General features: G+C 41.6%; 1 protein-coding gene across 2 annotated transcripts in view; it reads left to right on the top strand.

The window, feature by feature from the left end:
- Positions 1–22,802, top strand: part of ror1 (receptor tyrosine kinase-like orphan receptor 1) — a 142,383-nt gene that overhangs the window by 106,940 nt on the left and 12,641 nt on the right. For both annotated transcript variants that reach the window (XM_073475828.1, XM_073475827.1), the window contains one exon: positions 20,730–20,851. In XM_073475828.1, the coding sequence (XP_073331929.1) occupies positions 20,730–20,851 (122 nt within the window). The remainder of the gene's footprint in view (positions 1–20,729; positions 20,852–22,802) is intronic.

Genomic DNA, 22,802 nt, shown 5'->3' with positions numbered 1-22,802 from the left:
GATTGAAGTTTAGTGAGACAGTGGCTCTGTCTCTCAAGAGCCGACTATACTGTTTGTGTCCGTGGATGCGGCTTACAAAATGTGGAACAACAATCTTAGTAGTTGATAAAACGGTCCTAAATCAGGTCCGGCAAAGTTCCTGTGTAGTTGTTCACCTTTGGATTTCCATCTAACAACCCAGTCTGGACATGTTGAAGTCAGTTGTTGCAAGACAATAACTTTAATGGAAGCATACACACATTTTTCAGGCTGTAATTGTTTATGAATGGCCAATTAATTGGAGTTGATACCATTAAAATCACCATGATTATCATATTTATTTATTTCTGTGCATGTTAATGTTTAATGAAGTCCTAGTGAAGCTTCAGACTGCTTTAATTCAAGCATCGGGAAAATTCAAACTCATTGAGAAACAGCATTAACACACCAGACACTACATCACACTTTGTAAGTCTGAATAATTAAGTTCTCCTTGTGTTGTTTTTTTCCTGTAAACTTGTGAAGGAAAGTGCTGCTGTCGACTGAAGACCAGCATGCGATCTTGCTTCACATTACAGTCATTACAGACTTCATTTAAATGGACAGGGGCCTCCTTTGACAGCGGCGGAGCTGCGGTGGTGGTGGGCTGATCGTCACTGCTGCTCATCATTAGGGCCATAGTTAACGTACTAGCTGTAAAGCAGGATGGCAGGCCATCAAGAAGACAGGGTCAACTAATGATGACACGTGATGACCTGCGACTGCTTACCTCATGCCACAGCTGTTCAAACGTCAAAAACTTGCAGCTCCTGGACTCAAAAGTTTTCGGAAAGACATCTGGTCCAGAAGCAGTGAACGTGAAATATATCAGTCTGCACGTTCCACAACCTGTTTTTGCACCTCCCATCATCTCCGTATTAAGCAGAGAGTGTTCCAGAGAGCGCTGCGACTTCCGTTTTCTTAGCCACAAATATTACTCACAAATTTGGGGGGAAAATTTCTTGCCACCCACCTTGTAGAACCTGAACATAACATGAGCTTCACGTCCTCAGTGTTGTCTTTGCTTCGCTCTGTGCTCTGATTTCCATCCCCTCTGCGTCAGGCTTAAGTGTACACTTTGTGGTGTGTGGGACATTACAGTGTGTGTGTGTGTGTGTGTGTGTGTGTGTGTGTGTGTGTGTGTGTGTTCGAAGGGTTGGGTTTTGAGAGTAGCCACAGGCAAACTAAAAGCTGACAGCCCAGAGGTTACAATTCAAGCAGACTGTGTTCAGTGTGGCTGCAGAAGACCAGAGCAGAAAAGTAGAGCAGAGCAGATCAGAAGCACAGGAAGGAGGAGACAGAAGGATGAGGACAGGAGAGGAAAGTTTGAAGCGTGAACTTTTCCTTTAGCGCAGACGTTTTCAGATTCCTTCCAGAGCTTTTTTTTCTAAGGCTTTCAGCACGTCCATTTGAAGTCATTCAAGACAGGTTTAGAAGTCAGCTCCAAAGTCTGTCTGAGTGAGTCTCAAGTCCATGGGGGCAAGTCTATTGCAAGTTAAGATGACAGTCTTTCAGGTCTCTCAAATCTGGATTCTGACCATATATACCTATATAAAGCCTTTTGTGGCTCCAGAGGAAGCTGCATGTAATCTGAAAAAATGGCTCCAGTGATGTCACTCAGTGGTTAAGTTGCACTGTGGGTAAAATAGGTGCAGGTTTTTGAAAAGCAGGCCACGCTGTTTTTTCGCCACAGTAAAACTGGTGATAGAAAAGCAAATCGGCACAGCTCGGTTTGACTCGGCGTGGCCAGATATATTTACAGAAGATCGATACCACTGTCATGTCAGTAATAATATCTTGAGCCAGCAACAGTTTGACATAGACGGAAACTGGGAGAAACAGCTAGCCTAGCTCTGTCCAAAAGTAACACATTTATCTACCAGCACCTCTGAAGTTCACTATTTAACAATTATTTGTTAATCTGTACTAAAACTGAAATGAAGGGTTATGTGTTGTACTATTCCACTGGTGCTATTTGATAAAGGGATAAAATGCCAATAATGGTTCAGAAGAACACAGTCAGTGTCGTCTCACAGTGTCGACGAGGCTTCAAGAGGTCACAGCTTCCAGGCATCTTAGACAAGAGAGTTGTATAAATGTACTCATTAACTCTCAGCATGAAAGTGAAAAAGCATATTCCCCAAAACATCAACTTTTCCTTTATATCTCCTCTCACAGCAAGTCCAAGTCTGACCAAGCCAAGAGTCTCACACACACAACTCTAATTTCTAATCCAGAGTGTTGGGTGATTAACTACTGTAGTTGCCGCCAGTTATCACCAGTTCACCATGCCCATGCTCCTCCCATGTGCCCCCTCCCTCCCTCCCTCCCTCCCTTTCCTCCCCTCCACTCCACGTAGATGTTTTAATAGAGCCAGAACAAACACGGGGTGAGGGGAAAAAGTCTGGCCTGCCAAACTTAGACCCCCAACTTTCTCTTACTCTCTGTGCACTGCCACACTTCCTTCATTTGCAGGAGAAAAAAGCGCGATTGAGACGGCGGGAGGGTGAAGGGAGTGAAAGAAAAACAGTGTTAGCAGGGAAGGAGGAGGATGGTACCATTAACACCCAGGGCTGCATGTTGTTCTTTGATTTCCAGGGTCGGCAGCGTTCAGGTGCGATTAACTGTGTGGAGGCGATGGGAGGTTTAGCTGTAAGCTCAGATCAGAGACGGTTAATAACTCCTCACTGAGGCCTGACAGAGCAGCCTAGAACTGTCCATACACACTCTCTTCTTCATCTCCCTTTTCTTTGAGTCTGTATGTTGTTTTTCTTACAGTTGTTTTTGCACTTAAATGAATCAACGGGATTAATTAGATTTTCATCAGACACGTTTTTCTGTCTGACAGTTTTGCAATAACTAATCATAATTTAATGAGATTTATATCTGTAGTGGGGGGATTATATCTACAGATGAAAATGGCTACAACAAGGAGTTTACTGAGCAGTGTTTATGCTGCCCTGGCCTTTTAGGGCTACCTTTGAATTCTGGCCGTTTCTTACAAGTGACACTTCATATGAGACATTGTACACTGACATTTAGCTTCTTATCTTTTTGTTAAAGCAGTTATGATCGATCAATCATTTTCATAATAACAATGCGTAAAATGACCGGTTTTGCTTGTACCTTCACACCAACAGAGAATGATCCCCCAATTCTCCGTTTGACAGAGTTTTAGCGTCTTTCAGCTCATTTTTTTGGTTTTACAGCCCACAACTTTACAGTTTTGGTTTTGCATATAGTGTGTTTTCTGGTTATTAAAAAAAAAAACCTGATAAACCCACTGTGCACTAGCTGCCTAGCATGTAGCTAGTTAACATAGCGGAGCATGTAGTAATGGAATATTTGACTACCATTCATTAGGTGGCCAGAAACGTGACTCTAAATGAATGTTAATGTTGTGATGTGTATGTATTGCTAATCTGCTGAATAGGTCATATAAACTTTAAAGGTGCTGGTGTGTCAGTGTTGTCCATGTTTCTGCTGCTCCCAAGTGGCCAAAAAAACATGCATTAACTTCATTATTTAAAGATTTCTTGCATGATTTCCCAAAACACAGTTGCTTCTAAATTTCTATAAATGTTGACTTAGTTTATATCTAGGTTTTTTAATCTGACAGCAGCGATAAACAGACTTTATGCAACACGGCAGCTGATCTCAGCCTCTGTCTGTGTTTATAATAGCGGGGTTTTCTCCCTGTTTGAAAAGATTAATACCACTACACCCTGGCTGTCAGGTCTGTTTAAATTTCTCAAAACTTTCCCCACCACTTTTCTCTCAGCACTGGCAAAAAAAAAGCAATTACAAAAATAGCTGCTTTCTTTTTTCTTTTTCTTTTTTTTCTTTTCCCTCCACCGTGCCTCCTGTGCTCGCTCCTCTGTCCACTCTGTACTGGAGAATAAAGAGCACGAGTGTAGCAGAGAACAGAATCTCATTACTCATTACTGGCTTCTTTTTGTTGACTTTTTTCTGACCTTTCTACCCCTTGCTTATCTTCAATCTTCCTGTCATTTGCTTCAACATATCCCCTTTTTTGTTTTACAAACATAATCATTGACAGCGTGCACGGCTTTTCTGCTTTTCATCATTCTCCTGTGTGGACAGAGAATCAAACAATCACACATACCTAAAAGTGTTGGTTTGTCATGGATTAGATTTAGATTTATTTATCTATATGTATAACTACATCTGTCATACAGTAAGGCCTTTATTTACTTTCTGTGAACCTGCAATTAATTTGCCGGTTGGGGTGTAACTTGATGACTCGGATTTCACTAATCAGGTGTCATGGAGCGTAAACACACATACAGTACAACCTTTCCTGCTTGTGTGTGTGTGGCAAGAAACCAACTAACACAGGCTGAATCCCTCTGTAATTAGGCAGCTGTCAACACACTGGATTAAATTGAATTTGGAGCTGACGTGACGAGGGCCGTGAGGCCCGTGTTGTCGTCAGCCCACTGGCTATCCAGTTATACAGTCGCAGCATCAAAGAGTTAAAAACAGAGGAGTAATTTGACTGTAGCGTGTGTGTGTGTGTGTGTGTGTGTGTGTGTGTGTGTGTGTGTGTGTGTGTGTGTGTGTGTGTGTGTGTGTGTGTGTGTGTGTGTGTGTGTGTGTGTGTGTGTGTGTGTGTGTGTGTCACCCACAGCAGTGCCCCGGTTGATTGACAAATTGGTTTAAGAAAGTAGTTTCCAAAATGTGTAATGACTTGAAGATGTCACACTAACTTGATTTTAAAGCTTGCTCAGGCTTGCTCCAAAGGTATTCGGTGCTACAGTGTGTGTGTACAGTAATCATAATAGATTAATTGACACTCTGGGATGTCTTTTTTATTTTCTGATCTATAGCAGCTGTTGTGAAAGACTTGTAGTTGGCGTGTCTGTGTGATTAGGGATCGGATTTATTAAGAAGTCAGGTAATTACACATCGTTGCCTTCAAAGGTTTGTTGTGTGAGTGTAGGTGGATGAAGGGTGCCAACAAGGGTTTTATCTGGCAGAGATCTGAAAAGCATCCAAAATCCTCATTAGTGAAGTAACAACATGTCAAAGCATTTACCTAAGCTGCAATTGAACTCGTACTTGAGATAATTACTTAGGGAATCTCGCTCTCGGCTATATTTTGCATCATCACTCTACAGATCAAGACTGACAGGCAAATCAACAAGCTGACTGAGCAGTCAGCTGACAGTGGCTTTTTGCATGCCTTGCTGCTTGTGTGGCATGAAATACAAGTTGCAGCATGGTAATTGTCTCAAAGAATATCACATGTAAGATTAATGAGCACACAGGTAAAACTCCATGTCTGCTCCTCCTCCCAGTCCAAAACATGTCAGTTATTGTCAGATGTTGTGTTCATGTTTTTTCTGCTGTCGTCCTGTAAAGTACATTACATGGTAATAGAATTTCTACTTCCCAACCACAGCCTTCGTTACATACCGGCACCTCTTAATTTACCTGCTCCTTCAGAGATTAACAGTTTTCCACACAGAACATGTTGCCCTGATCCCTCTTTATAGACATTTTGGTAAACATGCTCATTCACTCTCAAGGTTAATACCACTCTCACCACCAACAGCTTGTTTGCTTAGCTTTGCACAAAGACTGGAAACAACAGTTATTTGTGAACAAGATCTGCCTACCAGCACTTCTAAATCTGACTAATTAGCATGTTAAATCTTGTTTGTTTAATGCGCACAAAGACTGAAAACAGCAATCTGTTTAGTCCCAGGCAGGCTCAGGGTGACAACGTTAGTTATAGTCTGGCACACAAGACCCCCTTAAAACCACAAATTGGTATTTGTACCCTGTGTGTATGGATTGAATATCGGAGATAAAGCATTAATTATGGTTGTTTCGAGGTGCTCGAAGACTTTGTTACTTTTGGACAGGGCCTGGCTGGCTAATTCTTGTGTTTCCTGTTTTGATGGTATAAGCTAAGCTAACTGGCTGCTGGCAGTAGCTTCATATTTAGGATACTCTCCTTAGATAAGTCTCAGCAAGAAGGTTAATAAGTCTATTATGCAAGACTGGCAAACTGCAGTACAGTGTTGGTGGGCATCTTTGATAAATGACACACCCGCCCTACTGTAGGTGCAGAGTCTGAAATGAGGCACAAAAGTTTAACGTGGTGCTGAATGTCAAGCTCAAGGACATTAACCAGGGAGGTTTAAACCCAGGTCCGCCACTTAAAGACAGTCTCTCCCCTCACTCTGTTCTCAGCACACAGAATGAGCTGTTTTTGGTCACAATAGGCTCTGAGCTCCGACTGTGAACTTGTGTGTGCTGAATTGAGAAACTCTGGATTTCGGTTTCACTTCTCCTCACCTCAGTGCCAGTGTCAACAGTGCTGTGGTTCTCAGATGCTGGCCAGGATTGATGATGATTTGCTCCACACCACAAGCATCGCACCCATTCAGACTGAGGGGATGACAGGCCCACTCAAGTTTTGGATGCGCTGCTCCTGTGCCACTTCAGCACTCCACATCAGACTGACACAGGGGGTTCTGCTTAACTTATTTCAATTTGGGATCTGGTTAAGAAAAATAAGTATTTCACTCTGGACTCCTTTTAGACCTATTTGGACCTGCCAACAACAGGCTCTGTACCAGTGGAGTTTTCTCAACCCATAGGTCAACCAAGAGCCAGAGCAATAGCTGCTGCAGTATTCCCAAATTACCTATTAGACCTGTAAAGAGCCAAACATGAAACATGGATGGAACTGTGTTGGCAAAAGTTAAGAAAGGCATTCCGTCAGTGTTTTACATTCACTTTTAGATCAGTTTTTAATTGTCTAAACTTGGATGGGGGGTGGGTCTTAGCCCTTAATAGACCTCATTAACTTTTGGTGCAGATCCAGATAAAGGAACGGATCCAGGAATCTTTTTTTCTTAGGGCATTTTTCGAAATATTTGTTAATTTCTCAGGGAATAATGCATGGATTAAATGGAACTGTTGGGCCTTGGTGAAGGTATACGTTCTACTGAGTGCATTTCCAGTTTAATGTGTGTATACACTACCACTTTTTGTATTTAGCTACAATGATACGAACATGATACAAGGAATAACATAGACAGCCTATTGAGACTTGTTTCACCTCTGTCCTCTGTTACTTTGCACCTCCGGAACAACTTTTTTTCCCCTCCTGTCTCAGAAGGCTTTTACCCTCACACAGTCACACATATGCACACTTGCAGTTCTACATAAAACACAGTGAGTCAAAGAACTGCACACACAGTTACTCTGACAAACCCTATCTCTCACACATGTTTAGGTAAGTCCTCGGTGGGGCTTAATTGCCGCCTTGTTGTGGATTCTTTTTAGCGCAGTGCTGATTGATAGGGGACCAGGGCCCTAATATGGCTCATCAGGGACTGGCCCTTTGACATGGCCTGGTCCCAGGGCACCGGCACTGTTTGAAACCAGAGATCCCACCGCAGCCCCCACCCACAAGCCTGGATGCCTCTCTGCTAAATGCTGCCCAGGTCAGGGGGCTTCACACACATACAGGCAGACACATGTGAACACTCACACGTGGGGACTGTCATGATGTGTAGACGACTTTAACCATTAAAGTAATTTACATTATTAGACATTAGTGAGAGCTCGAGTCTGTCTTTACACCCTTTACCACACACCGCGTGTTTCATGCACAAGTCATTATGAACACAGCTTTCACACTCAGCTTGGACAGGGCCCACTTCCTGTTTCCTGTTTCCCAGAATCCCCCGTGTCTTTCTGTTGGTGATCCTGGTGGCAGGTCTGGTCAAGGTCAGGTCTGGTAAAGTCTGTGCTTTAAGAAAGTGTGTGTGTGTGTGTGTGTGTGTGTGTGTGTGTGTGTGTGTGTGTGTGTGTGTGTGTGTGTGTGTGTGTGTGTTTCTGTGAAACACGTTTTCTCCCTGAGGGTTACAAGGCATAGATGGGGTTTGTGGGGTTTCCCTGAACTTTGCCCTAAACCTCCCATGAACACGCATGCACACGCATACACACACACTCCTGCAAAGAAGAAAAAACACACACATACATGCAGACATGGAAGCACAGAGAGTGTTCTTTCTTTGCACGTCGTGTTGGTGTTAGAGTGTGTGAGAGGAACAGAGGGAGGCACAGTGTTACCTTGAGTATTTCTAGGTATAAAAAGAGGCTTTTGTTTGCAGTTTGGAGTCGTAACCTGTGAGGCAGAGCCAGGGGATGTTAAGCAATTTGTAGAGCTTAAAATGATCTACGCAGTTTGATGCAGAGTGAAAAAGGATGTCCATTCAGCTGAAGTAAGCTTATCAATCGGTTTTATATTTATTGGACCTGGCGCCTCCCAAATTGCACGCATATGACTGGAGGACATTTTAGGTTGTGAAGTCAGTACACTACATTTAGCTCCCACGTCTTTTTCAGAGAAAGTTACATTTGGATGTCGAGTTCAGACAACAGTGGATCTGTTCAAATGAAGACAGATGTGGTGCTTCATCAGATCCACATTACAAGCGTCTTGCTTGCTTACTGATGGGATAAACAAAGCTATTTTTATTGAAACAGACACACACCAACATGAAAATAAATAACACTTTGACATGTATTATGAATCGTCTTTTAAGAGTCAAACTAAACAGGATTTCTTGAGTTTTATAATCGAGTCATCATCATTTCCCATCCTTTCATGCTCTGTATACTTTACCCATACAGTGTGTTTCTCAGCAGTCTCCTCCTGATCTTGTGCCCCTTTTTAAATCCCATACTAACAGAAAAACGTATTCAAAACAGTATCGGTTTATTTTATCTGTCTAGAGGCACCCTGAGGGCTCAGCAAGCCATTCTGTACCATGTACTGCACTTACAATGTTATCAGTGTAAACAGGATATTGAACTTCGCAGCTTGTCATTTCCCTTTTGACAAATCTAATAAAGTCAGTGGAATAAATCCAAAATAGTATTTCAATGGCCTGAAAGTGAACTGTGTGGATGGAGCAGGCTCCATCATGAACAATCTCAGGCAGCCAGCAGCCGTTGACAGTAAAATAAATTGTAAAAGGGAGCAAATTTCAGCTAGGCATTCTAGAGACTAATAACTGCTCCCATGATGTGTTTCTGTAAAGATAAAATCATTTTCATATGCAAAAATATCAGTTGTCAGTGTAACCTGAATTGGTCCCTTGAGGCGAGCATGTGTGTGGGCTCCTCTGGTCAATGCAGCCAGAGGACAGATCAAATTATGGAGATAGAGGGCCAGACAAAGGAGGTGGTTTTTGTGTGTGTGAAAGTTATGCTTGAATATAATTTTCTTGAACTTTCCCTCCATTTTTACAGGAGAAAGAACCTAGCACTACACTTCAAACTAAATAGCCAAATTATTAAATATTATAACACAAGAGTCCACAGAGTTTTTCCATCTTCTTCTAAAAATATTTGTTACATAAAAACAACTATATATTTTTTAGTTTGCATCGATATCCCTCCTCTGTGCTTCTCTTCTAGATTGTTTCTTTGCAGCAGTTTTTTCCCACTCTGGACAGGAAGTTCACAAGAACACACAGAAGAGCACATAAGACATAAACACATACATATAGACCATGTCGTAAATATGGGTGACAACTCTGAGTGTGTGTGTGTCTGGACCTGAATAATGTGCCGGTTAGTCCCCTTTGTTTTTAAGAGTGCAGCAGCCTGTAAATTATCTTCTATTGGAGGACCAGGAGCAGTCTGTGTGTGGCTTATATGTTATTTTATCCACTTGTTGATAACTGTCAACAAGTGTGTGTTAAAGTCCTCGCTATGATTTTTGGCAAAGGTATAACCTCTAGAAGTATCACTTTTTGCAGCCTCATCAAGCAATATCCTTAGTTTTTTTCTCGTAATACACAGAAACTTCGGACAACATGCCTGAACTCTCCTGGGGTTTATGTTGAGGCAGAGAAAGCAATAATTGCACTGATCCAAATACAAAGGGGATATGTTTTACAGCCGAGAAAAAGACTAATTACTCTATGGCTCAGTCCCAATTCCAATTTTTACCCCTAGCCCTCGTTTTCGACTGCCCCCTTGCCCCTCAGAACAGAGCTACTGGGGTAGTAGTTGTGAGATGGGACAACCCTTCCAGGCCCTCATACATCATCGGCAGTCATCACTGGCATTTGTGTAAATAGACATGACCGGAAATATCCAATATGTTTCTGCTGAGGTAATTTGTCTTGCATTACTGTGGTGATGCTGATATTATCACAAGACTGATTGCCCTTTATCTGATGGAGATAATAAAAGCGTGGACGCTTGCAATTAATTCAGAACTTCATGCAATCAATCGAGTCAACAAATAAAAAAAAAAGAACGCAGCTTCATTATTTGGCCACTAGCGATGCTTTATAGGCTAACATTAGCAACCAGTGCTCGTACCATGTCCCTGTAGTCAACAGCAAGTCATGGGTAAGTCTTTCAGCTGCATTGCATTCTGGTATAATGAGGCTTCTGTCAAGGGATGTATTCATGACTGCAGAGACAGTAACTAAGAGGTGATTTTTAGGGTCCTGCACTCGACAAAGACATACAGCACAAGCATACTGTCATCATCTGTTATTTAACAGCTGTGTTTAACCTTGTGAATGTATTAAGTTGGATATCCTTTAACCAGACTTGAGCCCTTTTTGTTTGTTTTCCGTGTCCTACAGACACCTCTGACGGCAGAGTGTGTAAAGAGGGATTATTTATGGGCTCCACAGTGCGACTGTGTTTTCCTTCCCCTCACATACATGCCTTTAGTGACTGTTAATCGCTCTCATCAAGGATAATTCCACTTTCCTCAGGAAGCCCTGCTCGCTTTCAAACGTGTGTATTCTTGTTCTTTGAGCACCGTCAGTAGCCAGTCAGCCAAAACATGTGTCCTCCTGTCTGTTTTAAGTGTCTGCCTTTGTGTGTTCAGATTGGGATCTGTGATCTAGGCAATAAGCTGTCGTAAATCATGCAGGAAAGTGTATGCGCATGAGTATGTAATGTGTGTGTGTGTGGGTGTGTGTGTATGGGGGTGGGGGTTACATGCTGTCTAAATCACAGAAGTAGCTTTGCTCTCGGCCATCTCTTTCCCCCTGTTCTTTGTTTTGTGCTTTACTTTGCTTTTCCTGTTATTATTATTTCCACACGGATGTTTCAAGGCAGCCTGGAGTCAATTTAAGGAATGTTATTAAAACAAAAAACTAAAGACAGGAATTTTTACAGCAACCAAAACGGAAAGTAGGAATTAAGTTTTTAATACTGCTCCAGGGGAAAAACCCTTTTTATAAAAATAGATCATGAACTGCTATATTTGTAATACTTCTTTGTCAGCACTTATATATTTGTCATGTCTCGTTGGGCTTCCCTGATTGATCAATAGAAGTTATTGTTGAGATATCTGTGTCACTGTTGTTGGGTCGTTCTCTTACTGAGTGCAAGTTAAATAAAAGCAGAGCAACAAAAGAAAAATGGAGTATGTTTTTTGGGATAATACATACTACAATGTTCAAACAACACATCCCCCACTGTGAAACAGTCACTATCAGGTTCGGTTGAGGACCCAAAACTACTTGGTTAGGTTTAGGAAAAGATCATGGTTTGGGTTAAAATAAGTGTGTTAAGTAAAACACAAGTTAAAATAACTCACCGTTGACTTTTGGTTTCTCACAGAATATGAACAGCGGTTTCCAGGGTGAAAGCCCTGTCTGTCCACCCTGTCCATCTGTCTAGTAGATCGGTGGGTCTATTACACACCTTGATGTGAGACTGGGCTGTATACTATGTCACCTCCTTTGCTCCCGCCACATGTACTACGACCACCAGAGGTCGACACCTAACAATAAACCTAAATATGGGTCGTACTCGCTCAGGCGACTTACTCGGCTGTTGACTAATGAAAGACGCTCTGTGTTCAGAAGCAGTCAGATGCCCAGAGCTCGTCACTCTTTCCAGTCTACTTGTTTTCCTCAATTATCTCATAATCTCTTGTTCTCTTTCTCACAATTATTTTTTTTTCTCCGACTTAACTTTCCTTTTCCTCCTCCTACCCTACTTTTTTACTTTCCCTTCCTTGTTTTGCTTTCTAAGACCTTCTGTGCTCTCTATCTGTCTAGCTTATTTGCTTTCAGAGATCTCTACAACCTAAAGGTCAGCGATTAGTCAAACAAATCTGCCTCCCCCTCCCCATGCCCCCTCGAACACACCTTGAGTCCTAGTAATGGATTCTACTGTCTAACCCCTGCGCTCCATTTGTTTGTGTGTGTAGGTGTCCGTCTAAACACCACTGGGTTTATGTTAGGTTTTAGGAGACATATTGCCCTCCTGTCCTGCTAACTGACAGGCTGATTGACACCCTCACTCCCCAAACCCTCCCCCGAGCCGGGCCTCTGATACCCTGCAGTCCTGCGGGGGGAAGTGATGTCACCAGTTTGGGAGCATGGTGAGGAGTGACGGGGTTGATGCAGGGTGCTTCCCTGCATGTCAAATCACCACGTCTGTGTTATCCCTGTTATTAAAACTCTTCAGCATCATCCACAGTCATCCAACCAGTGTGGGCAAAGACTGGGCCTTACAACAAATACTTCTGCAGTCCAACATCAAACACCAGAATCTATATATTTTAGATTAGACTAGACTATTTTAGATAAGATCTGCATTCAGTGAAATTTTAACAGAAATATATATTTACTTTCTGTCTGAAATCAAAAGTATTTCGACCATACTGTAGCAAGTTTCCTCATTCACTTGAATGAAACCAGTGCATCGATGCAGTGGAGCGCCAGTGTTATTCCTGGGGTGTCCAAGAAAAAAATGCAGGGTCACTTGTTGCCTGCATTGTATTGGATATCATCCGCTCTGCATTGGCCAATCAAATACATGCAGTAACTTTCCAGAGCATTAACGCCATGGAAAAGCCTTTTTTGGACAAAACAGGATGGTGCACCTGTGGAGCCGGGCTGCATGCGCAACATATGTAACAGGGAAAGTGGTGCAATTCCGCACCTTGTGTTGAAAAGTTGAGCATGTTTCAACTTCCAAAAACTGTTGACGTGCAGTGCAGGAGGGGAAAACAGTGGTTTTGCTGGCGCCGCGTTTCTGGCGATGCGTCTCACTGTGACTGGCCTCACTGTGTTTTGGAGTGTTTAGGCACCTGATAAGCCTTAAAGCTTTACATGACTATACATTTACTATACATTTACCACACAAACAGTTGCTCTAAAACAATATCACAGTATTTCAGTAACTCTGCTTGAATGAATGATATTTTCGATGACATGAAAACTGAAAACATACTAAAAATATATTTCTGGTTCCAAACTCACAATAGCTGCTGAGCTCTCCTTGCATGCTTTTTGGCTCCACTTACACTCAACCGTGTGCTTCTGATTGAGGTGGTGAAATAAGTTTTTTGTATTGACAGATATCTGATGTCTGTTGGACGTGAGCATTTTTTAAATATTTAAATAAGCAGTAAACCACCATCTCACATGTGTCCATGATGTCCTCTCCCCATCATCTCTTATGTTTCCTTCTTTCAGTACGCTCTGAATCTCCCGTCCTTCTCTCTGACAGAAGCCTCTATTGTTGCAGTCAGTAAGCAGCAGTAACACGAGGACTCAGAAGGGCTCGTTCTTTCTCCATTGTATCCTAATGCAGTGCCTAGTTGCCCCAGCTCGTTGCTCATTCCCAGTGCGGTCACGGGCCACTGGCAGCCACAGACCCCAGTCAACCTCAGCCTCTGGTGGCCATTTTGGCTCCCTGTCAGTGAGAGAGCATTACACACTGCAGCCACACACGCAATTCCCCCAATTCTCCTATGATAATTAAGTTACACAAAATAAAGGGTCCAACACACTAATCACTGCCCTACAGCTGCTGTTGGCTGTTGCAAAATATCAGTTTGTATTTCAACAGTGTTGCTCAGATAAAACAAAAAGTGAGACTTTGGCAACATCCTGTATTTATGTTTCACCAAGTACTAATTCTCTGGTACCTTCTGTAATTGTAAACAGACTGAATGATGCTGAACAGATTTTGTTTCTCATCTCCTTTTTTAATCTGTGTGAGAGGGAGGAAATGCAGTCTCTCTTGAGCACGACGACCACACGATTGTCCATTGTTTTCTCCCCCTCATCCTCCCTGCCCGTCCGTTCCTTTCCAGACCCACAAGTGTCTTTCATTTGTTATTGGACACCATCTAACACAAATACACATGTTCGGCCCCTGTGCAAAGGCACAAAATTGTTGGATATCAGTGAGTCATTGAGCTAAGGAACAAATTTCAATCCCACTTTCATCTGTATTGGATAACATTTCATCATCCAGTTCACTGCAAAATAGTACAAGACAAATACTGTTTTGCTGTGAAACTCCAGAAATGTTTTGTGGACCATGAAACTTCACCTGACTTTCCATGAGGGTGAGTAAATAATGACTGAATTTTCATTTTGGGGTAATATCCTTTAAGAAATCTAGTTTCAAGAGTCTGTAAATTGATTTTCTGCTCAAAGACAAAAATACAGAAATAAATACATTTGAAAACTGTTTGAATTATTTTACATTTTTATTTTATTGATTATTTTATTTTATTTTTAGTTTAATTTACAGGCAAAATTCTCCTTTTAAAAAAAGGAACCTTCAAAGGCTAATTTTAATCTGCTTTCCCTTGCCAGATGTTTATAAAAACAAAATATAACAACATATCTTGTACAATTTATTAACAAAAATATAATAAGTGTAATGCACAAAATACTAGAATACATATTCACTAGTGAGGTTTTAGTTCAAAACTTATAAAACCAGTAGCATTGGTCCTTTTAAAAGCACCATCCTGATTTTATTACAGGATTGAATAGTGCCCCATATCCCTAAATTCTCTCCCAGCTTGTTGTTGTTTCAGAAGTCACCACAGTTTGGGATTCGGAGGTTAAGCGGGGAGTTTATGTTTAAAAAACACACATCACACAAGTCGAGGGGCATCCCCAATCAGGATTCAACAGCTGTGACCTCATGCTGCCGGCAGCTCATATCCTCTTCGCTCAGCACCCACAGCAGCTCCTGGAAACGAAACCCTGAAATCCAAAATGTCATCGGGATCCGCCCCCTGCCTCCTTGCCCTCAGATCCCATCCTTTCTAGATCCCCTCCAACAGAGAGCGTTGAGTATTCACATCCTCTCAACCCCAAAACTCAACACAAACCCGTCATCATGGCCCACAGCTTCTTGGTGAGAATTACCCAGGTTTACATGCTGAAAGCCTAAAGATTTGTTCCATAATCAAAACATGAAGTATAGACCCAACAATGAAATCTCAAGCAAGGAGACGTTTGTTTTCCTCCGGAATAAACAGAGCAGGGGTCTCACACACTTTTGTAAGTGTCTTTGAAGCAGCATTTGCACTCAAGAAACCTCCAGCACAAAGTTTTTCTTGATGCTCAACAGTCTGAACTGTTTATACAGTCAGTCAGGGATTCAGATGCTCTAGATCTTTTGCATCTTTTAGATAATTCTCACATGCTTACTTTACACCACGACTCACCACCTTGATGCCTACGGCTGATACTTTGATTTTATAAGAGTGTTTTCTTACTTTTTCTTTCCTTATGTAAGTGTGTGTGTGTGTGTGTGTGTGCGTGTGCGTGTGCGTGTGTGTGTGTGTGTGTGTTTCCTTGCTGCAGTTGGTAGTGTCCTGTCTTTTTTTAGAGAGTCATTTTTGCAGGAGGGAGTTTGATGTTTGGAGAGAGGTGGAGGGAAAGAAAGCAAGGAAAGGATAGAGGTGTTTTTCCTTACAGAAATCCAGTCTCATTGTGCCAAAGTAAACTTCTTTTTGGGGACAATTAAGTGTGGAGTCTACTCTGAATGAATCATCTTTTTTTGTGTGCATCTTTTGTGTAAATATATAATACACTGTTGGTGCCTTGCAGATAAAATGCCAGTCTAACTTTTTTCTGGCCAAGTTTCTCACATTTAAATCATGCAGTTCCATTATCCCTGTACTCATCCAGATGTTTTAGTATTCTCTATAAACACCCACTGGGCTCAAAGAACAGTTTTTCCCGATCTTCTATTTATGTGCATCTCTGGTAGCACAGATGGTGCTACCTCATAAATGCTGCCTAACTGGTCTTTCATGCTGTCTTTGAAGTAGTCAGGAAGACTTCAGTTAAAGGGGACATATTATGTTCATTTTCAGGTTCATACTTATTTTTAGGGTTACGACTAGAATAGGTTTACATGCTTTGGTGCTCAAAAAAACACATCAGTTTTCTCATACCGTCCAGTGCTTTAAGGCCCCCCCTCCCTAATACCCAGTCTCCACTTATTGGTCAGCTCACACACGCCTGAGTCAGCACTGCTAACGACAACAGAGCAGCTGGGCTAAGTCAATCCTTACTTGCCAAATAAGCTGCTCGGCATAACTGTGTGCAAATGTGTGACATTGTGACGTCACAGAACTAAAGGCAGGACTACGAGGCGTTTCAGGAGTAGTGTTTTGTGTGGGAGAGAGAGGCTTCTGTTGGGACAGACATTTTTAACTTTTAAAAACTTTTACATTCACAAGAACTAAAGCAATGGATAAAAACAAACAAGCGTAATAGGTCTCCTTTTGAGTTTCACATCAAGCTGTTCATATTTATGTTTTACTCTCCCTTTTGGCTTGCTCTCACTCACATCTCTCTCTTGATATAAAACAAAACTCTGCATGTGCACATGCTGTTTTACAATATAAATCTTGTCACAACCAATCAGGATGTATTAAATATCCCTACCCGGCTAACCTTGAAACAGCCTTAAGCAGTGGAGCTGCAGTGTCAGTGTGCTGGCACCACCCAGGTGTGAATGTATGTAACCATATGTATGTGAATCTGGGCGGTGCTGGCAAAAGAGCATGGCTGCTCAGCAAGCGCTTCCCTGAATAAATAATGAGGTTGGAAAAGATGTAATTGGACAATGAATCAATGTCCTGAATACCTTGTTTAGGTTGTGTGGTGAGGCTCGCCTTTCTGTTTAAATCTGGATTATAGATCAAGGCTCGGAGGGAAGAGCCTCTCCTTGTAATTAACTATTATAAAACATTACACAGAGGGCCCCGTGGCGTTGGTGTGTAAAATAAAAGGCCTGAACAGCCATCCAGTGTTTACACAAATAGCAACCGCACTTGGCTCCCTCGGCCTGGAATAGCTCACTCACACTGACACAGAAACAAATGGATACACAAAAGTAAAACTCAAGAATATTTTTCAGAAAAGCTCAGATGTCTCACAGCAGTTAGGTTATTCTACGTGTGTCTTTCCTGCTCATTTCTCTCTTCAGACACGTATAAGTCATTTCTGCCTCACTGGATAGGATACAGACAGTCAAATATTCTTCTCAGACATGGCTTTCAACGTGAGTCGACATTGAGGAGAGTGAAAGAAATAAAAATATAAAAGGCAGTGAGGGGCGATTTGTGATTTTGGGTTGAGCTGGTTCGGTTGAGGCCGTCCGGGCTGGCCAGAGTTGTAATTTGCCTGCAGGGATCCGGCTGCATTGTGGTGGATCGTCTGTTCTCCCTTGTCATTTACTTGTCTGTGTGTGGCTTGACGTTAGTGTGGATGTGTGTGTCCACCGTCCTCTGTGACGCACAACCAAACTAACCTCTCGGCTGCCTGGACACACTCCAGCCCTCACTTTCTATCCTCTGTGTATGTGTAGTGTATTTTCTCATGCTCTTCAGCTGCCTTTTCATATTCTGCTTCATTACATTCAGAATGGTTGCAGCCCAATCAGTCATCAATCCCTCAAATTATTCAACTTGTTTTCACAGTGGCAGCTTGACTCTCCTCTTACAGCTTCACTGCCAGACACGACTTTCACCTAAAGAGATGAAGCTCCTCGCCAAAGGAAAAATATCTGAAGATGTAGCAGTTTGTGGCTTGCTGAAGGGGTGCTAAGCCGTCTGAAGGCACACCGCAACATGAACTCATTATTACCGATATCCACATTTTAGTAGGAAATTACATATTCCAAGGATAAAATCTGCTTAAACCTGTGTTAGGCTATAAATGTAATGTTACCATATCTCCATGGGATCGGCAGTATGCAGACCACGGTGTGTGTGAATATATGTGTGTGTCCGTGTCTGGAAAGCCCATTTAGATCTGTACAGACAGGGGTACAGAGAGAGAGTTGACCTTGGCCCTTCAGTCACTTAACACTCCTCGGGGAGGGGGAACCTAATGACCCCCGTACTCACACCATACTCACACACCCGTGGTGTTACAAAGGCTGTGTGTGTTTTGTGTGTTTCTTCTCTCATGGATCTTCCCAGCACTTTATACCATATACCTTACTTTCTTCACATATCTATTCATATATATTATCACAAACTGTGTAAAAAAGAAAAGGTGATGAGCAAACTAAACCTCACAAACAAGCAAACAATTAAAAAGTAAAGAAAACAGGAGAAGTTGGGAAGGGACTTGAATAAAGAGAACTTGTTCACAGCGCACAAAAAACATCACATCCACTGAATTCCAACAATGTTAGAATAACTAATTAGTCCATTAATTACACCTCTTAAAGAATTATAGAAGAAAGTAGCCAGGCTCAATGTCACTGAAGTGTTGTATCTATTTAAACACACAGTGTGTAAACCTTTGTTGATCTCTCTCTAATCTCAAAAGAAGTAAATGGGATCATGGGAATTGTGGTCTTCACTGTTAAACAACCACCATTGCTGATAAAAAAATAAAAAATAAAAAGACTGTCTGAAGCATCTCAGACAGAAATGCTGACGGATGAGCTAATATTTAAAAAAATAAAAAAATACTTTTTTTTAAGGTTTAATCACGTTCATGTTTCGTCATGTTCACCCATTCCCTTCCTCACTCCCTGACTCTCTCCCAGAAGTTATAGCGACCAATTGAAAAGCGCCGTTACCTTGAATAAAATCACAGATTTCTCTGGCTTTGAACATTTGGGTTGATGTTAATACACAACTTGACAAAACATACAAAGTCTTTTTTAGACGTTTTAATGCAACAATATCACGTATTAGTAAGTTTAACCCAATATGATTGAAATAAACGTGCTCGCAGCTTTTAAGGTCCCACATTATGCTCGTTTTCAGGTTCGTATCTTTTATTTTAGGTGTCTAGAAGAAAATGTTGACATGCTTTAATGTTCAAAAAACGCACTTTCACAGGAAGTCCTGACAACTTGTTTGAAGGCACAGTTTCTGAATATGAGCTGTGTGCTTTTCTCTGTGGATTGAATGTTTTTTATACTGTCACAGTTTTTATACACAACACCTAGACCTGCTTTATAATGAGAAAAATAATTAAAAAAAACCAGAACATTTTTAAGAAAAGGTCAGTTTCTCCATTACATTAATAACCTTCATAAAAAGTCTTGTAATATACTCTAGGTGGTTCAGAGTTCTTACTTGCATATGGATGCTCATTCATTTGTGTGTGCTAGCACCATTCTCACCTTGTGTTCAGTTGCATCTTTAAAGTTTTTTAGTGCGGTATGTGGTGTAATTGGTGCAATCCACACACTGTTACGTCCCTTGTTAACTACCTGACTCTGGTCAACAAAGGCAGCAGACACGGTTGGATGATAATCAAGCGTTCAGCCTCAAAGGGCTCTGTTTTATAGTTTAACACATGGTGAAATGAAGCGGTGTGTTCGAGCTAAACAAAGTTATAAATATGTCATCATTACTCAGCCAATCAGAGCTGAAGGTTGTTAGTTTAATGTATTATGTTTTTTCCAATATTTCTTGAGTCTGGTCAGTTTCAAAGTGCTTCTGTTTGCCATTACTCGCGCAGTAGTGTGCGAAGCATGAGGATGTATTTTCAATCAGCCAATAGCTACAATATGGTTTCTTTTGTGTGCATGCGCAGTGGCATCATGCACTGCCCTATATATTGTGGTTATGCCTGGTCTTAAAGTCCCCATATGGCACGATTTAAAGCACATGACATAGTGATCTCACACTGAGCGAATCGCCTGCTAGTCAGCATGTGGTTTGTGTGTGTGTGTGTGTGTGTGTGTGTGTGTGTGTGTGCACACGCACGAATGGGTGTATATTTGGAGTGAGAGAACAAGAGAGGGGGAGGAAGATAAATGGATTAAAGAAGGACAAGAATGGAGAAGGACTTCATAAAACGTAGAATAGGGGCAAAAACTCTGGAGTCATCACAGGAAGTAAAAGTTGTGAAAACATCATCAACCTCTCTCTCTCTCTCTCTCTCTCTCTCTCTCTCTCTCTCTCTCTCTCTCTCTCTCTCTCTCTCTCTCTGTGCATGTGTTTCAGATCATGGCTCATTATGACATCTCTCTGCCATAAACAGGAATAAAATCAAACAGCCAAACATTAATTCCCTAATGCGGTTTACATCTGTGCTGTGAACTCTAGTTTGTGTGTGTGTGTGTGTTTCAGATCTCTGCCTTCAACTTGACTGTGACTTATCTTTAGCCAAGCAAACGGAGACCTCTTAGTTAGAGACTAGCAACAAGCCGCAGCCTTTCCCTTCCACTGAAGAGCAACCAGTTGCTTTAGTGCCATTTTCAAACGTAGACTGACCTCTAGTGGAAGTTCAGTGTATTGCGCCCTGTTCAGGCATGTTACTACGTTTGCATACATCACTATCTCTTGCCCACTCGCTGTATGTGTTAATATTGTTGAGATGTTGTTTGCAAACTGTAATTTCTCCACACTCTCTCCTCTGTTTTCTTGTCTGTGTCAGGAGGGAGCCTAACGGGTTCTGCCAGCCGTACAGAGGTATAGCCTGTGCCCGCTTCATCGGCAACCGCAGCATCTATGTCCACTCGTTGCAGATGCAGGGTGAGATCGAAACCCAGATCACAGGTGAGAAACAGGCAACGTGTAAGAGTGGGTTTGACCCCTTTGTCAGCGCAAAAACAAAGGTCTAAATACACTTCATGGCATGAATTCATAACATACATTTGCATCTGCACACAACTTTTTCCTGACGTGTTCAAATTTTGAACAATTATTAACAATTATTGAACCTACATATTTAAGGACATATTGGGTTCCACTTAAGGTAGCCCTATGAATAGATTCTGTGTTAATGTCTCACTCAAAAGCACGCAGAGTGGTTGGTGATGAAATGTTTAATTTAGCCATATTTTCTTTGATTTGTACATTCAATTACCATTATGCATCTATAGGTAACACTTAAAAATAACCATCAGTAATAAACGGTAAATATATTGTTAAGTAAACCTAGTTAATTCACTGTTAACAGACAATGAAATACTTTATAAATGATTTATTAGGCAATTGTAAAGGTTTATAAAGTATTTCATCGTTTGCTAACAGTGAAATCACTATTAAAGATCTCTTCCAGACATGTATCAAGACATATACTGTACCAATAGTCTGCTTGGAGCAATAATGTCTCTGACAGCCTATGTGTTTTTGGCAAAAAATATAATTACCACATTAAAATCCACTATATCTGCCTCATTCAAAATTCCAGAATCTATTAATATGCAAATTTTGTGTATTTAAATTTTACCTGCTGGACACAAAATGTCTGCTAATTACGAAGTAAAGTCCATTCTGGATGGTTGTGCACTAGTGGCTTCAAGTTTCCACATCACCTCTCTATAAGATCTGGACCAGGATTGGCTTCCAAACTAGTTGTGATCATCACAAATCATGCTCGTAGGCCCGCCTCTTAAAATCAGGCACGAAGAAAACTGACACTTTGAGCAATAATTGTAAAAACAGCCTTCTAGTGTTAAGCACGGAAATCATCTACACAGTGAAGCTCAAACATTTAACTGTAGGAACAAGAAGAAAAACATAGTTTTGACTGGAGGGTGACTTTAACTGAAGTTTAATTACCCATTCATTTACCATTTACTGTGGTGGTTACTAATAAATGTAACCATGTTTTTTTATGTATGACGAGGACGAGCCAACAGCCCGTTTTCATCCAGCGAGTTCAGTAGTTCAACCATCACTTAGCAGTTCTGTCTCTTCTAGCAACACCCTGCACACACATGTCTTCAGCTACAGGGGCTGATGGAGCGGGTTTGTAAAGCTGACTTCTCTGCATACACTGAATCAATGAAAACCATCTGCGGATGAGGCCTGTTTAGAAGCTAAACCTTAGCTAATATGCAGTAGGAAGAAAACAGGACGTTGCTTAAGGAGTTCAAAGGAAGTTCAGCAGGGTCTGTAGCACAAAAGGCCGATATGCTGTTACATGTCTGCGTCTCCGCTTCTGTTTTTTTGTTTAGTGTATTTGTGTGCATATGTTCTCAGAGGTCACTTTAATGTGTGTTTTATTGATTACATCCATGCAGCTGTCAGCTTCTCCCCCGAACAGTTCAGGGACAGAGAGGCCATGAACTCTAATCTGAAACATCAAGGACGAGTGATAATTATGATTTATAGTATGATGCCACAGGGTCGTAGTAAGCCTACAGGAGGACTGTAAATCTTACATTTCATTAACAGAGCATCCGCATTGTGTAGCTATTCACTATCTTAGTTTGAATAACTGCCAGTTTAACTTATCCACTTAACTTATCCCCCCCCCCCCCCCCCCCCCCCCCCCCCCCCCCCACAGAGCTGCTTTACTGATAATAACTACCACAGCAAAGCACATGTTTGCAATAAACGTACAGTGTGACGATGAATCATACATTTACAGCTGCAGCTTTCATTGTCAGTCTCCCTCTTTGATCCTTCATGGGTTTAGGTGCTCAAATGTAATAGCAGCATGAGCTCAGGATTTCATTTGAATTCCTCATGAGTGAATTCATATATTCAACAATTAGTT

The sequence above is a fragment of the Pagrus major genome, chromosome 11 (assembly GCF_040436345.1).
Source record: "Pagrus major chromosome 11, Pma_NU_1.0".
Taxonomy (NCBI): Eukaryota; Metazoa; Chordata; class Actinopteri; order Spariformes; family Sparidae; genus Pagrus; species Pagrus major.
The sequence above is the reverse complement of the archived record's forward strand: the minus strand, read 5'-3'. Positions and strand labels throughout refer to the sequence as shown.